Below are 17,116 nucleotides of genomic sequence, written 5' to 3' on the forward strand. Positions count from 1 at the left end.
ATGTACTTAGGGCTTGTGGGCCAACTGATGCCTCTAGAAATTCATCCATCTACTAGGACATTTACTGCCTCGAAAGAGTTAAATATGCAAGTGCTATATTGTGATGCCTTTACAGCCAAGAAATGTAAAATGTGGCAATATAATGGAGCATGTGGCTATTTTAGCTATTCAACATTTACCTGTGTCTAACTAGAAGAGGTCTCTAAAATGCTGCTTTTTAGCAGCTTGAAGGTTGAGAACCACCTGTAAACATTTGCAGAACAGTCTCTTTCTAGAAATAGAGACTCCTAAACAATCAACCTTGAAATTTATCATATATTATATTTCCAGTGTTATTTACAGATCTTCTTGTTTAGTACAGTGAACCAGACATGCTGAAAAGGTAGGATTTTTCCAGTCCCCTTGTATACGAAGTACAATAAAAAAGGCACATGATTATTCACCATAGGAGTTGTGCACCAGTCAATAACTTAAAGCTAAAAAGCTACCCATCAGAGAGCTCTCTTTATGAGGCAGTATTGGGATCTCTCCTTTGAACTTATCATAGAAACATCTGTCTATTAATTCCTCTAGGAAAGCTTAAGGAACCCACTTTTCTGTTGTGTTCTGATCTTCACAAGATTTCCAAATCAACAAAAAACTCTTGTTAAGCTTCCCAGGTCATCTACTGGAGCAAGGAAGAGCCAAGTAGGGCACATGTCTGTGTCTGCTTTTCATTTTCTTCTTTTTTTCCTTTGAATGCCCAACTGTGAAGGACTCTTGAGAGCCAAGTCCTGTTCAAACTAATTTGCTTTAAGACAAATGCCTTGCAAGATATGGCACACTGAGCAATGGACAATGGCAGGAGAGGCAGCTTCTCAGCCCCAGCAGTCAGTGTCGGCCATGTTTTATCCAGTTTCTAATCATCCATTTTTGCCCCGAGCACCTTTGTACGACTAATCTGAGCCCAAAATTTGCATCCTTTGACATTTCCACTTCTAAACAACGGCCAGTGTCTCTGCTGATGATTGGACCATTCTAAGAAAAAGAAACAGAACAGGAAAAAAAAATTGAAAAAAAAAAAAGAAGAATTAGAAGAAGAAATAGAAAAGGTAAAAAGATGAGAAGAAAAATAGTGCTAGATCTGTAAATTCCTAGAAAGCACTATTAAAATGCCTGGAAAGTTCTGTATATATATCAAGTGATAAAAGTCCCTAGAAAGTGCTAGAAATTCCTAGGAGAAGCTAGATAATCCATACAAACTACCAAAACAATTCCTTGATAATTCTAGATTTAGGAATTGCTAGAAAATTCCCCAGAAATCACTAGAAAATCTCTAAAAAGCACTAGAGAATCCCTACAGACCCCAAGATATAGGAAATCCTGGAAACTGTAAGGGTGACTTCAAAAGTCCTAAAAATTGTTTGAAAGCTCTAGACCTAAAAATTCCTAGAAACATACTAGAAAAATCCTAGAAAAGTTTAGTCTAGAAAAATTCCTAGACACTAAAAAAAAGTTACAAGTATGTTCTTGGCAATCACTACAGAAATTGAGAATATTCCAAGAAAGAATAACTAAAAATTCCTAGAAAGCATACCCCAAAATTCCTAGTAATAATATAAGAAAACTCCTGATAGCACATGACCTATGGAAAACATACCTGACTATTTCTAGGGGGCATATTCCTAGAATAGTTCTCTAAAGACCTCCTTGTTTTTCATTAAATACCCTCTAGAGCAGCATTCCTCACCAGTTTATCTCCGCAAGGCTCCCTGAGCTCTTCCGTACCTGTGTGAAATCCCAGAACCTCTGTGCTGGCCTCAGAACATCTTCACACTTCTTCAGAGTCGGTGTCCTGCCCTTCCCATCGTCAACGAGGCATTTGGAGTCAGGCAGAAAGGCCGTGGAGCCCAGCGGCCCCAGCTGCAGGACGCCTTCCGAGCTGTAGCGGACAAGCTGGGGAAGAACAGAAAGGGAGGACTTTAACCACAGCCCCAGGGACCCCAGCAACGGGACACAAAGCTGACCCGCAGCTGCCTTCCCTGCTGGCTTCTGCCCCACGCACTGGCAGGGAGTCCCTTGTCCTGCTGCGTGCTGGGACCTTCCCAGTCTGGCACACGCTGCTCGAGGGCAAAGCGCGGGAAACTTGTTTTATCAACACAGGGTCTCTCGTAGGACACAATATTCCCTTCTTCCACACCTCTGCTCCCCACCATGCCCTACCCACTATTTCACTGCAAAAGGGCAATCGAGGAAGTGAAGTCATTGATATGTAAATCATACCCACTCAGCAGGAGCTGGTTTAACAAGGACACAATGTCAATGTGCTGTGCAGTTTGTTCTTAAGAGCTCTGTTAGACTTGCTGCTATCAATAGCCTCTAATTAGTTTTTGTAAACAAATGTTACTGAAAAAATCCAACCATGCAACCAGTATCCAAAAATATGAGAGGAAAAAAGAAATCATGAGCGAAATAGCGGCAAACATATGCTTCAGGCCTACATGATAAAGAATCACACCCTGATATTTCAGTTTTGCGTGAGGCGTAACTGTTCTGCAACATAGTGATGTGGTAAATGCTACTGGCTGTAATTAGAGGCTCCGGGTGAGGGCCATTTATGATTTTACAGGACTTTTTAAATAAAAAACTTAAGCAGGCACAATAATTCATGTTAATTTTTACAGGAGTGCAATTCCTTTTTTTTTCTACCCTTTCTTCTATTTTAAGTGATGATTTCACTTGCCTCAAGTCATTTGCAGTAAAATGGCCCTCAAGCAAAAAAAATCCATATGTAGAAGGTGAGGTAAAAAAATTTGTCTCTTGTAATCTCAGCATGCCAGAATATTACATTAATATTGGACCAAGGGAAAACATTAAAAGACAAGAAGAATATCTGTAGATGGCTCTTGTTGATCAGGACTAATAGTCACAATACAAACATGTGATGGAAGAGAACAGTTTTGCCGTGTTCACGGCAGCCCTTTTCTGTAAGCAGAGGGTGGCTGCCCGGTTGCCTTCTCACGCTGCTACGTTTCTGGTCAGAGAGGAGGGTGATGCTGCTTCTTCTCTAAGCGCTGTGAGCTCGCTGGGACGGCACGCCCTCCCGCACAGCACGCGTGGGAAAGGACACAGCCGGCACACAGCCTGCAGACTCCCGGGAAAGCAGGCAGCAGACATAAACCCACATCTCAAGGCACTAGAGGAAAAAAAAAAGCTTTTCCTAGGGACACACTGGGGACCTTGAAAAGTTTCTTGCAACCCAAGAAGCCACTGAAGAATTACTGGATGACAGCAGGCCTGAAGAACACAATCTTGATGAGGGAAGGTTGATTTCAAACTCCTTATTCTGCTTTTTCCAGATCAGATTTTTTCTCTCCTGCAGTTTGTTTCCATCTGTATTCTAATAAAACCTCAAAGCCTTAAGGGTGGCTTTCAGATGCTCATTCAGAGGGAAAAGGGGCTCTGTCAGCTCACTCGATATCACATTGCAGAGATAACTATGATAGTGATGGAGTCCTCATTTGTAAGTTGCAAAAATTCATAAGTAATCCCCTTAATTAGTGCTACTTCCTGGATCGTTGAGGGAGAGCCTATTGAGGGAGATTTCAAAGCACATTAAAGCAAAAGCACAATGTTAATTTGGCAGCAGGCCAATATGTCAAATTAGATGTATCTCCTTGTCACTTCTGTGTTTAAATCCAGAGTCATTACATCAGCATAATATTTTGCCCTTCTTACCCTAGAAGTAGTTAAGTGCAGCACCCAGGTGCCAAACGGCTGCAAAATGGAGTCAGCTACGTGGCTTGTACGCTGTGAGGCAGGATGCTGCAGGGTGAAGATCTGAGCCACTGAAGAAATTCAGTTATCACGCAGGAAATACACTGCCTGTCTGGCCTTACTGCTGTTATGTGGCTGAAATTACAGAATCACAGAATCACTAAGGTTGGAAAGGACCTTCAAGATCATCAAGTCCAACCATTAATCCAGCGCCACCATGTCCCCTAAACCATGTCCTGAAGCGCCACATCCACACGTTTTTTGAACACTTCCAGAGATGGCGACTCCACCACCTCCCTGGGCAGCCTGTTCCAATGCCTGACCACTCTCTCAGTGAAGAATTTTTTCCTAATATCCAATCTAAACCTCCCCTGGCGCAACTTGAGGCCATTTCCTCTTGTCCTATCACTAGTTAGTTGGGAGAAGAGACCAACACCCTCGTCGCCACAACCCCCTTTCAGGTAGTTGTAGAGAGCGATAAGGTCTCCCCTCAGCCTCCTCTTCTCCAGACTGGACAAGCCCAGTTCCCTCAGCCGCTCCTCATAAGACTTGTGCTCCAGACCCCTCACCAGCTTCGTTGCCCTTCTCTGGACGTGCTCCAGCACCTCAGCATCCTTCTTGTAGCGAGGGGCCCAAAACTGAACACAGTATTCAAGCTGCGGCCTCACCAGTGCCGAATACAGGGGCACAATCACTTCCCTACTCCTGCTGGCCACACTATTCCTGATACAGGCCAGGACGCTGTTGGCCTTCTTGGCCACCTGGGCACACTGCCGGCTCATGTTCAGCCGGCTGTCAACCAGCACCCCCAGGTCCCTTTCCGCCGGGCTGCTCTCCGGCCACTCCTCCCCAAGCCTGTAGCGTTGCATGGGGTTGTTGTGGCCAAAGTGCAGGACCCTGCACTTGGCCTTATTAAACCTCATACAGTTGGCCTCTGCCCATCGATCCAGCCTGTCCAGATCCCTCTGCAGAGCCCTCCTACCCTCCAGCAGATCAACACTCCCACCCAACTTGGTGTCATCTGCAAACTTACTGAGGGAGCACTCGATTCCTTCATCCAGATCATCAATAAAGATATTGAACAAGACCGGCCCCAGAACCGAGCCCTGGGGAACACCGCTTGTGACCGGCCGCCAGCCGGATTTAACATCGTTCACCACAACCCTCTGGGCTCGGCCATCCAGCCAGTTCCTCACCCAGCAAAGAGTAAACCCGTCTAAGCCACGAGCTGCCAGTTTCTCCAGGAGAATGCTGTGGGAGACGCTGTCAAAGGCTTTACTAAAGTCCAGGTATACAACGTCCACAGTCTTTCCCTCATCCACTAGGCGGGTCACCTGGTCATAGAAGGAGATCAGGTTGGTCAAGCAGGACCTGCCTTTCATGAACCCATGCTGTCTGGGCCTGAGCCCTTGGTTGTCCTGCAGATGCCCTGTGAGCACTCTCAAGACCAACCGCTCCATAATCTTCCCTGGTACAGAGGTCAGGCTGACAGGCCTGTAGTTCCCAGGATCCTCCTTCCAGCCTTTCTTGTAGACGGGCGTCACATTGGCAAGCCTCCAGTCTTCTGGGACCTCCCCTGTTAACCAGGACTGCTGATAAATGATGGAGAGTGGCTTGGCAAGCTCCTCCGCCAGCTCTCTCAGTACTCTCGGGTGGATCTCATCAGGCCCCATAGACTTGTGGGTGTCCAGGTGGTTTAGCATGTCCTTGACTGCTTCCTCCTGGATTATGAGGAGTACATTGTGCTCTCCATCCCCATCTTCCAGCTCAGGGGGCTGAATATCCTGTGGATACCTGGACTGGCTATTAAAGACTGAGGCAAAGAAGGCATTAAGTACCTCAGCCTTGTCCTCATCCTTGGAGACAATGTTCCCCGCCATATCCAGTAGGGGATGGAGATTCTCCTTGCCTCTCTTTTTGTTGTTAATATATTTGTAAAAACATTTTTTATTATCCTTTACGACTGTGGCCAGACGGAGCTCTAGCTGGGCTTTTGCCTTTCTAATTTTGTCCCTGCTTGACCTAACGAGATCCTTGTACTCTTCCTGAGTTGCCTGCCCCTTCTTCCAGAGCTGATAAACTCTCCTCTTTTCCCTCAGTCCCAGCAAAATCTCCCTGTTCAGCCAGGCCGGTCGCCTTCCCCGCCAGCTCTTCTTACAGCACATGGGGACCGCCTGCTCCTGCGCCTTTAAGATTTCCTTCTTGAAGACTGTCCAACATTCCTGGACCCCTTTGTCCTTCAGGACTGTCTCCCAAGGGACTCTCTCAACCAGTGACCTGAACAGGCCAAAGTCTGCCCTCCGGAAGTCCATGATAGCAGTTTTGCTGACCCCTCTCCTTACTTCCCTCACAACCGAGAATTCTATCATGTCGTGGTCGCTAAGCCCAAGACGGCCTCCGACCACCACATCTCTCACCAGTCCTTCTCTGTTTGTAAACAGCAGGTCCAGCAAGGCATCTCCCCTGGTGGGCTCACTCACCAGCTGTGTCAGGAAGTTATCCTCCACACACTCCAGGAACCTCCTAGACTGTTTCCTCTCTGCCGTGTTATACTTCCAGCAGATGTCCGGTAGGTTGAAGTCCCCCACAAGAACAAGGGCCAGCGAATGCGAGACCTCCGCCAGTCGCTTATAGAATGTCTCATCCGTCTCTTCATCCTGGTTGGGTGGCCTGTAACAGACTCCCAGCAGGATATCTGCCTCATTGGCCTTCCCCCTCATCCTTACCCACAAGCACTCTACTTGGTCTTCACAATCTTCGATTTCTATGCAATCAAAACACTCCCTAACATACAGAGCCACCCCACCGCCTCTCCTTCCCTGCCTATCCCTTCGGAAGAGCTTATAGCCATCCATTGCAGCACTCCAGTCATGAGAAGCATCCCACCATGTTTCTGTGATGGCAACTACGTCATAGCTGTCGCACTGCACAATGGCTTCCAGCTCCTCCTGAAGCCATTACTTAACAAGAAAGGGTAGGAAGGTCAGAATTGCCTGCCATTTATTGGATGCTACTGACCAATGCATGAGATATCATTAAGAGTCAATCACAAAAATCTCTAATTAGAGTCTAGCTTTCTACCGCCATCCTTATTAACCTCGGAAGAATCATGCTGTGAATAATCGTATCTTGCTGGTGGTAAAAAGAGCATCGTCTGCTTGCTCCCAGCCCTGATACCCTTTGACAAACTATGTGTTCATTTTCCCACCTGCCACTTCTGTTCAGAGCAACCATGTGAAGCGCAGGGTTAGAACAGAGCCTACATCAGAGAAAGCAGAGGGATAGCCACATGAGGATTCTCCTTCCTATGAACAATGTCACTGTCAAGGCACTGTCTGTACACACTACATCGAGACACTTTTTTTTTTTTTTTTGCCTTTCGGTATAAGGCTATGGGGGACATATGTAAAAGAAGCCTAAGCAAGCGAAGTGATTCAAAATATGAATGGACTGCCAGCTTAGACAAACTAACTTCCTTTTTTCCCCCATATAAAGGAGGGGGAAAAAACCCACAAACTTTTTTTTTTTCCAAAGTAAAACCTGTCTGTGTATCTCACACTTCTCTCATCTAACGGGTACTCAGCAGAATTCAAATGAACTGCAGGCATGGCTGAAACTTGCACTGACTGGGGAATGTGTTCATCTTGCAGTCTTTATTATACAGCTCCAGGTCCCAAAATGCCACCGAGCAACCTAGTTGGCTTTGCCTTACCTAGATAATCAGAACCCCTGTTTATAATGGGCTACCTGCTCTGTAATATAGGATTGATTTTCCCCGTGGTTTAAGATGAGCAGCATTTTCTGTACCATTCTGTAAAATAGTCTAAAATATTTGTCTTTAGAAACTTAATACCTAGAATTGCATGTGCTCTGCATCTCAGAGCTTGGAAAAGACACAAGACTTGGGAAAGATGTTGTTATATAGAAGCCCATCAAAGCAGAAACTACCATTTCTGCTTAGGCCTTAGAAGTGGAAGATACACCAACTCTGTTGAACTGTCTTGAATATTGGAAGTGGCAGTTGTGTGACAGCTCACCAGAGGCAGAGATGGCTTGGTGCAGGAAACCGCTATTTATACAATGACAAGAGAAATGGAATGTCATGGGCTTAATTTTCCTGAATCTGTATTTTCTGCCATGAGTTCCAACAGTCATAAAAACTTAGGCTCATCCTAAAATAAAATAAAACTTCAAAAAAACACCCACAAACAATTATCTCACTTTAGACCACATTACGTAGTAAAGGTTTAGTGCCTGCTTCTGCAAGATCAGAACAGAAATTAAGGTTCAAGAAACTACTATACGATTAATAACATCTCCTTCCAAAGACTTCATATCATAACTTCCTAGAGAAAACATACACTGTGAAAATAAAACAAGCATTAAGTTGCTTATTACTGTAGACTAGAAAACAGGAACTGGGATACAGAGTCAGTGAAACAGTGAAAATTACACCTGCTGAGTTCAAATTAGATCTTGAGTACCACCACCATACTGAAAAAGAAATAACATTTGCATCAGAACTGTGGGCATGATATATCACACCAAATCCATTCCCAGTGCCAAACAGCCAAAGTCAAATGAAGAAGTCCCCTTGATTAAGGAATATTCAATCCCATTCATTAAAAAAAAATCTGTGTAAGTCTTGATGGGCTGAAAGCCTCATGCGTCCACACGCCCCCGCCATTGCAAGCTGCGGCACAGAAACAGAGTTTATCCATCACATGAGGATGCACCTGGGCTCAGTTTTTCCTCTTTTATCTGAGAAGAGCTGAAGGGTCCACATAAATGACACTGAAGTTAAGTGTTGCAGTAAATACGCCAAGGACTAATCCTGATACTAAATGCTGTACCTACGATAACATAGGATACTTTTCCCTTCAACGTTCAGAAATCTGCACAGAATGGAAGAGATATCAAAGGTTGTTTACCAAAGCCACCATGCTGGATTCAAAAACAGCGAGCAGTGCTGCCTGTGGAAGGTGATCCTTCAGGAGCATCAACGTGGTAAGTAAATGCCAGCTTTTAATTAAAGGATTTGACTTCAGAAAATCCATTCCTGCTAATTTCTACTCAAGTGAAAAAAACCCACAAATTAACAAAAGGTAATTACTTGTAGGCAACAGTTACATGGGTAGGTCCTGTAGCTTTCCACGCTAAATTTAACCCCTCTCTCTCCCCTCGCTTTCGTTCTTGTTCTCCAAGCAAAAGGAAATCTTTAATGACCCTTCAGCCCTGCACGTTAAGGTGAGCAGTAAGCTGACGCAGGAATTGAAACAGTGAGCCATACAGGAGTCCGAAATACCTTAAATCTCCAGAACACTTGTCACCGAAGACAAGCAGATCACAAAAGAAACAGTCACCAAACTTCCAGCTTTGTTACAGAATCTCACCCACCTCTTCCTGCAAGTTAAGGAACTGCCTTTTCATCTGCCCTACTCTAAGCATTCAGACCTGCTACCCAGCGTGCAGCTCTGGAAAGCCATAGCTCTACCAAGCAAAACGTTAAATATCTGCCCTCAAGCAACAGTTTAAGTAAAGCCTTTCATCTCCTCTTACTCCATCTGTTTGCCTAGCTGTGAGCTCCTGGAATTGTAACGTCGAGATCTCCCTTCTCTCTGCTTGATCTCAATGCCGAGGGAGTTCTTGCCTTCACAGCTGCAGTGCCTCCTTTCTCTCAGTGTGAAAAGGGAAGAGAGGAGGGCGGAGAAGGAGGCTGTTCACCGGGGCCCTTCTATCCCAGGGTGCCATTTTATTAAGTACTTCTCTTTCACATACCATATAATCAGCTCCACATCACGGCTTTCCAGACAGACTCTGAGATGGTGAATATTTCCACTGAGGCTGTATAAGTGCTCTCAGATGGTTCAAAACCTGTGTGTCCTATAACCATCCTAAGAACCTCCCAGAACACCACATTCCACTTTTAGGGGGTTGTGCCTCCCCCCTTTTTTTTAAATTGTTTTACAACAAAAGGGTATTATGCAGTGCTGTAGAACCAGTGGGCTTTACAGGTGATTGTACAAGACAAGCCACATACAGAGGCAAGGCAGTTCAAGACCCCTTTGTTTTTGTGTTTCTGAATTTTCTCTAGCCCTGGACTGTTTCCTATTGCTCTCCCAGCAGTATTTGCAAACCTGAAAACTATTAGATTCAAACTGCAGATCTAATGAACACATATAAACATAACACTACTTTTCTGTAAAGCAAGGTTAGAAATCAACTTAGACTGATGCAAAACCATGTCTGGATATTCCTAACTGTTAGTTTACACTGACTTAGCTCGAGTCGAATTCATTAAGCTAAACTGATGTAAACTCAGGCTAAATGCATTCCAGAGCATCCATAAAAGATCTTGTCCCTGTTTGAGTAAAGCTGATGTCATCGAAAAGGTATGATTTACAGTGGTAGAAACTGATCTTGAGAGCACACATAGGGAAAGGCATTTTGTTCGTGAAGCAGTTTTATTTTGCACTGGTAACACAGGACAACACCAGAGGCATGCACTATGCAAGGGAAATAGAAGGGTGAGAATTAGAAGAAAAGAACATTTTATCACAGATGAACAGTAATCTTATTCCTACCTCAGCTTTCTTTAAACACCTGACTGATGTCTGTTGGTTTCAGTGGAATCATATGTATCCTAAAGTCACTGGTAATTTGCTTGTCAGAATTGAAGAATATGAAAAACAAACAAGACTGTAGCTGAATAGCAAGAGGCTTCCACACCAGTAGGACATGTCAAGCACCAGTGGTAACCTAACTGGTGAAATGACTTCCATGTTTATATTCATTTATATTCAGTATGCATGTACAACTCACCCAAATCTCAACGCGGGGGTATTTTATGCCCTATGCTTCAGATGAAAAATGTCAGAAACTGAAAGTTAAACATAACAGACAATGATGCTTACCCAGGCTGATTAGAAGAGGGGCTTTAAAAATGTTTGTTTAATATATTAAAATGCTTGCTGTCAACACCTTTCATACTATGTGCTTGAATATCCTTGATTAGGGTTTGTGCAGCTGTGGTTCTCATACTGATTTAATTTTGTAAATTGTGGTGAGCTGATAGAAGTTTTCCAGCTGTGTAATCATTAATTAACTTGGCTGCATTCGAGTGGCTCCAACCTATGCTTGTCTGTGAAATATTCAACTTAGATAAAACATCACCTCTGTCTTCTGTCTGGTGCTTCTTACAGAATGGAAATTTTTTTCCTTTTTTTTTTTTCTTAAAAAAAAGGAAATGGAAAGTGCTGCAGGATGGTTTGGTAGATTAAGTTTTTGCTTCTCCCATACTTTTATAATTCTCACACACAGGGGATGCTTTGGATTTTAAGGGTTTGAGAAGAGTGACTTTCTCTGTGTTTACACAATGCTAGTAAGAAAAAGGGCTGTGGCTTGTAGCTGTAACATAAAGTCTAAAAACAGCTTTTCAAGCTTCTCCAGAACATTCACATAGACAGAATACTGAAGCAGAAGCGAGCCAGAGGAGATTTAACTGGTCACTACCCAACTTCAACTTCTTGGGCAGTAAATACTTTGTGTATTGTAATTTGCACCTGAGAAGAGCTTCCCAGTGTCTAGTGTAGGGCCTGCAATTCAAAAAGCATCACCTACGTATTTACATCTTACTAAAAGGAAAATGACCTGTTCCTTAATGGAAAAAATTAGTCAGAACTGGATGCTGAGAGGTGAGCTACTTTATGGCTCAAAATTTACAACAGTTAGTCAGGAGAAGCTGGGCACATCACACTTCCTTTCAAATAAATTCACAGCAACTTATGCCCTCATCTATTTTCGTCTTCTGGAAGTCAAATCATATTCTAGGAAACAGGAGAGTCATGGAGGCAAACAAGTAGGTTAAGGACTTAAATTGCACACTAAATTACAGTCAGAACCATTTATTTCATTATTCTTCTCGATGCTAGCACAACAATAGGAGATTAGATGTTGCAAAGGGACTTTCTGGAAGGACTTAAATTTGCAACTTTCTGGTCAGAATTAGAATGGAGCAAGAGACTGAAGTCTCTCAGTGCCTTGACATCTCTAAATAGAGTCTTCTCGAAAAGCTCATTTACATCTAATTAAGCAACACTATTTCGTTACCTTACTCAAAGGCTTTTCCTTCTGCCTAGGAAAGTGTCAGTCAGGTGTTCCGTAATGATCCTGCCAAAGGTGGACATTTTGTCAGTAGGAATTACTGTCTATCTCACTTTGCTGTAATACAGTATGACTCTTCACCAGCTTGCAATTGAGCACAATAGGCAATATTTATATTTTGAGACTCTTGTTATGCCTCCATAGTGATGTACGAGCCAGGACTTCAAATCAATATATGTATGACTGAACTTCAGATACTTGTTAAGTCTGTGATAAGGTCAGAGTTTATTTACGCATGAGAATGTTCATTAACATAGTTTTGATTCAGATGGTGCTTCAAAAGAAACTGGAATTACATTTCAGAAGCAGCTCAAGTCTTTAAATAATATCCAACTTGGTTTTTAAATACAAGTAACATCACTATGACCATGGAGAGAAGAAATGTCATTTTAAAGTCTGCAGGCATCTGTAAGAAAATAATAATATGCACAGGGACTGACAAAAAAGAAGTCTGTTTTGGAAAAGTATTAAAAGCTATTCTTAATTCTTTTTGAAATTGATGTTAAATATGTGCTTAACTTTTTGCCTACTTGGGGAGTCACATGAGCAGCTTGCTAAATCATTTCTGCCTAGGAGCCTATTGGACCAATGAACAGATAATTTAAAGAGGTATTATTCCTAGAGTAAGTAAAGTCAAAATGAGAAGAACCTCTCACTCAAACAAACAGTGTAAATTCATTAATCTTCAGTGGATGGCTCCATTATTAAAACAAATTATCATGATTCTTCTGTTTTCCTTACTGGCACCTTCAATGTATAGATTCACATGCTGAACAACCTTGGAAAGGGCACCCAAAAAGACTGGAGTAAAGCCAGATATTTTCCTTTGCCACTCAGGAGTATACTGCCAAACTGAACTGAAATGCACCTAATTACTTTTTGTTTCTTCCGAAAGTTCTTTAAGTTAAAGATTTCTCATGAATTATGGGATTTTAACCATTTACCTGAGAGGACATTCCATGGCATGGATAAAGGATTGCTTTGTCATCCTCTTCGGCTCCCTGATCTAAGCAGTAGCCACTAGCTTTGCTGTTACGCACCTATAACCAGATCAGAAAGAAAACAGTTGTATTAGAAATTAATCTGTATGATGCAAATCCAATCTGGCTAAATGTTAGCTGCACCACAGCGATTGAAACAACTAGTACGTAAAACTATTCTTCTCTGAGAAACACATGCTTATTCTCCAAATATGACAGGATGCCAATAGTGAATTTGCTCCAGGAAAAGACATTATTTGGACAACCTGCTGTCTTTACAGACCTTGGGTCAGAGTTATATTTTCAGAAATTACTCAAGGATCAAAACTCTATAAAATTCACTCTAAGAAACTCAGGCCAAATTTTGCTCCAAACTACCCTTGTGTAAATATAAACTACCCTTGTGTAAATATAAATTTTGACCATACGTGTTGAGAATATGACTTAAACCAAACAGCATAGGAACTACCCAGGATTGGTATGGGATGCGCACCCTTTTATTTGCTCCTACTGCATATATAAAACAAAAAAAGCATATGAAACAATTCTATGTGAATTGAGAATACAGTATATGGTTACGTACAGAAGTGATGTAAAGCACATTATTGTGAAAGCATACAGCAATGATGAGCAGCATTGGAAGGCTTTCAATATGTTTAATGTTTGGGTTTACAGAATGAACCAAGTCAAAAATCCATGTGCCTCCCCAGACGAGGAAAGTTTACAAGTTTTTAAAACTGGGCTGGTGCTCTTGTGAAATTTCAGGCTTTTCTTTCTCTTTGGGCTAGAAGTGTTACACACTTTCTTTTTTGGGATAGAAATTTTACAGGTATCTTAAGAGGTTATCTAGATGGACATTTTGAAACAGTCAACAAGTCAGCTTTTGTTAAGGCTGTGAACAGTTTGTCTGGCCACCTCCTTAATATAGAAAGAGCTGCTGCATGGGGTGTCAGAAAAAAAATCAGTAAATAATCCTTCATATTATAGTGTACAGGCGTAACAGGTATTGGATGAGGAGGCTCACCAAGAGTTAAATTTCAGGAGGTTTATTTTGACTCGAGTACTATGAAGGCTAGAGAAGATGCAGACGGCTTTATGACATCGCTTTAAAAAAAAGTGGATTGAGTCACTAGGAAATATTTTTTTACTACTCTTTCAATCTGTTTCACATATACTCAATACATTTATTTTCCTTTAAACTCACTAAAATCCAAACATCTTTTCCTCCATGAAAATAACCAAAAGAGAAGGTATTTAATAACAAGCTTGATGTCATTCAGGATGAAGCCTCTCATTTTTTCATTATCGGCATGTAAGACTGAAAGGGAACTATGCCAGTTTGTACTACCTTAATAGTTTGTGCGGCTCCGTTTTATTATAAATTTTAATGAATTGGATACTTGCATCACTAAACTTCCTGTTTGACTCAAGAACCTTCATGCAATCACTCAACAGAAACTTCTTTTTAGAGCCCAGCTTGCTAACTGGTATAATTGACACAACATTGGCAGTACTGCCAATGTTCTTCGCAGTTAACGGCCTTCTCAGAGCTGACAGTTACTAATAGCTCCTGTTGAATTTACTAAATGCCTTTCCTCAGTTACTGCCAAGGATAGTTATATTAGGATGCAAAGTGATATTATGCAATAAAACTTGCACTTTGTATCAATATCTGAAGCGCCTGACTTATTTTTATATGAAGTCAATCAAATGGAACCAGAAAGGAATAATGTCCATTTAGTTGTCTTCTGTGAAAATATATTGCCTTTGGATTAATTGTAGTTCATGTAGACAATTAAAACAGAGTCTTGAAAACATTATGCAGCAGGAGAGCTCCTAGAACTTTGCCCCAGTTCACAGTCATAAGTGACGGCAGTCTTTACATTACAGGCATGTTATATAGATTTAAAGACATATAGAAGGCATGCCTGACTTCTTTAAAGTCTGGGGTCAAGCATATGTGGGCAATTTGATTGGTTCACAGAAGAAATCATCCAGACAGCTGAGGTGAACTGAAATGTCTACACATTTCTAACATGTTTGGATACAGCATTTTATTAGGGTTATGTAACCTATCACAGAATCACTAAGGTTGGAAAGGATCTTCAAGATCATCAAGTCTAACCGTTAACCCAACGCCACCATGTCCCCTAAACTATGTCCTGAAGTGCCACATCCACACGTTTTTTGAACACATCCAGTGATAGTGACTCCACCACCTCCCTGGGCAGCCTGCTCCAATGCCTGACCACTCTCTCAGTAAAGAAATTTTTCCTAATATCCAATCTAAACCTCCCCTGGCACAACTTGAGGCCATTTCCTCTCGTCCTATCACTAGTTAGTTGGGAGAAGAGACCAACACCCTCGTCGCCACAACCCCCTTTCAGGTAGTTGTAGAGAGCGATAAGGTCTCCCCTCAGCCTCCTCTTCTCCAGACTAAACAACCCCAGTTCCCTCAGCCGCTCCTCATAAGACTTGTGAGGGGCCCAAAACTGAACACCAGATTCGAGGTGCAGCCTCACCAGTGCCGAGTACAGGGGCACGATCACTTCCCTACTCCTGCTGGCCACACTATTGCTGATACAGGCCAGGACGCTGTTGGCCTTCTTGGCCACCTGGGCACACTGCTGGCTCATGTTCAGCCGGCTGTCAACCAGATCACTGGTTGACATGACATGGATATCCACTCAGCTATCTCGAAGTAGGTGTTCCAAGGTCTTACTGAATACTGATACACAAGTGGAAATGAAAAAACAGAATCTGAGCACAAAGCAGCAAAATTGTTTTTCCTCTAATGACTTCTTCATTATGAGATAAAGACCTGCCAAATGGTAGCCTCACCTCATAATCTGGACAAGGATATGTTGCAAACCGTCCTTCCTGAACAAGGAGGGTTGCAAAAATGAATTAATAAAGTGCATGTAATCCTTCAAATAGTTTGGCAAAACCCAAAAGAGGGGCGGTCCTTTACCTCAAAACAATTCAGTAAACTCAACTCTTTTCATTAGCTGTAATTATTTCAGCTTTCTCAACTGCTGATGTTTACCTGATGATATCTGTGGCATCCTATTTGGGAAAAAGATCAAATCTATGTTCTCAGAACTGCTCTAATTTAAAAGGAAAGCCAAGAAGGTTGCATATCAGCGTTAGTGAGAATGACTTCATCTGATTATCCTCCAATGAGAGGGACAATGCTTCTCAAAGCCACACTTCTTAGTGTTGATTAAAAGTAGGGGAGAATATTTCTGTTGTTACTACTGTGCTGACTTGAAATTGCTCTGTACATCCTGAATACCCACCACTCAGATGAAAGGACTGCTCTAATGCAGCCACAATATATTTTCAAAGACATACAGTACCTCTCCATAAGTGACTGTATTATTATAAACCCTCATTTCAGGATAGACATTCTCCAAGTACCACTTAAAACTCCGGCACTGCAGTCGCTGTCGTAGAGCTATTCTTTCAGAAACATCTCCAAAGTCAACTCCAGGGTTCTACAAAGCAGAAAAAGAATAAAGAAATGTCACTGCATTGAATTTACACTTGTTTTCTTTACTGAAACCAATTTGGAGTTCATTTTGTATACCAAGCTGTATTTCCTTCTCTTCTTTCTCTTTTGCAAGTAGCAGCTCAAACAGCTGCTGTTGAGAGCAGACAATAAATATTAATGAGAGTCAGTGGAAAAAGAAAGATAACAAACAAGCAAAAACCAAACATAAATCAAAATAAGAAGAACACAATAAGAATGTTGTTACTTACAGCAATTCTAAATGTTTGCAATCAAACCTGAACTCTTCTGCTTTCAGATTCATTCAGAATTTAGGTGGTAATTCTGATCTAAGATACGGCAGCTTGATCATGGTTTACTCTACTAACAGCCTTGGGTATTCACTAATGTAAATGAGATCAGAACAGACCTGTTAAAAATTCAAAGCAAAGCTGCTCAAAAAGTCATTAAGCTCCATTAAACAGTTGCATAGACCAACATTCAGTTTACTGGAACTGGAGCTCATTTGCAGACTTGAGCCTTAAAATGCAGTTAAACTCAAAACCTTCTTTATAATTCTATTTCAGAATTTAATTCATGTTTCAATACAAACCCCATGAAAAACACAGGCTGCAAGAGTCAAATCAATGTGATCAAAACCAGCAATTTAAAAACTGCCTGGTCCTGAGTTGGTGTTGTTGATTTAAAACATTCTAAATTATCACAG

General features: G+C 42.1%; 1 protein-coding gene across 1 annotated transcript in view; it reads right to left on the bottom strand.

Annotated features, from left to right (window-relative positions):
• Positions 1–595: 595 nt before the first annotated feature.
• Positions 596–17,116, bottom strand: part of GALNT9 (polypeptide N-acetylgalactosaminyltransferase 9) — a gene marked incomplete at its 5' end in the record, with an annotated part of 158,416 nt that continues 141,895 nt past the window's right edge. The window contains 4 exons of the mRNA XM_082007487.1: positions 596–1,017; positions 1,768–1,935; positions 12,864–12,959; positions 16,259–16,396. Coding sequence (XP_081863613.1) covers positions 871–1,017; positions 1,768–1,935; positions 12,864–12,959; positions 16,259–16,396 — 549 coding nt within the window. The 3' untranslated portion in view covers positions 596–870. The remainder of the gene's footprint in view (positions 1,018–1,767; positions 1,936–12,863; positions 12,960–16,258; positions 16,397–17,116) is intronic.

Source organism: Phaethon aethereus (genome assembly GCF_964289735.1).
Source record: "Phaethon aethereus genome assembly, chromosome: 17".
Taxonomy (NCBI): Eukaryota; Metazoa; Chordata; class Aves; order Phaethontiformes; family Phaethontidae; genus Phaethon; species Phaethon aethereus.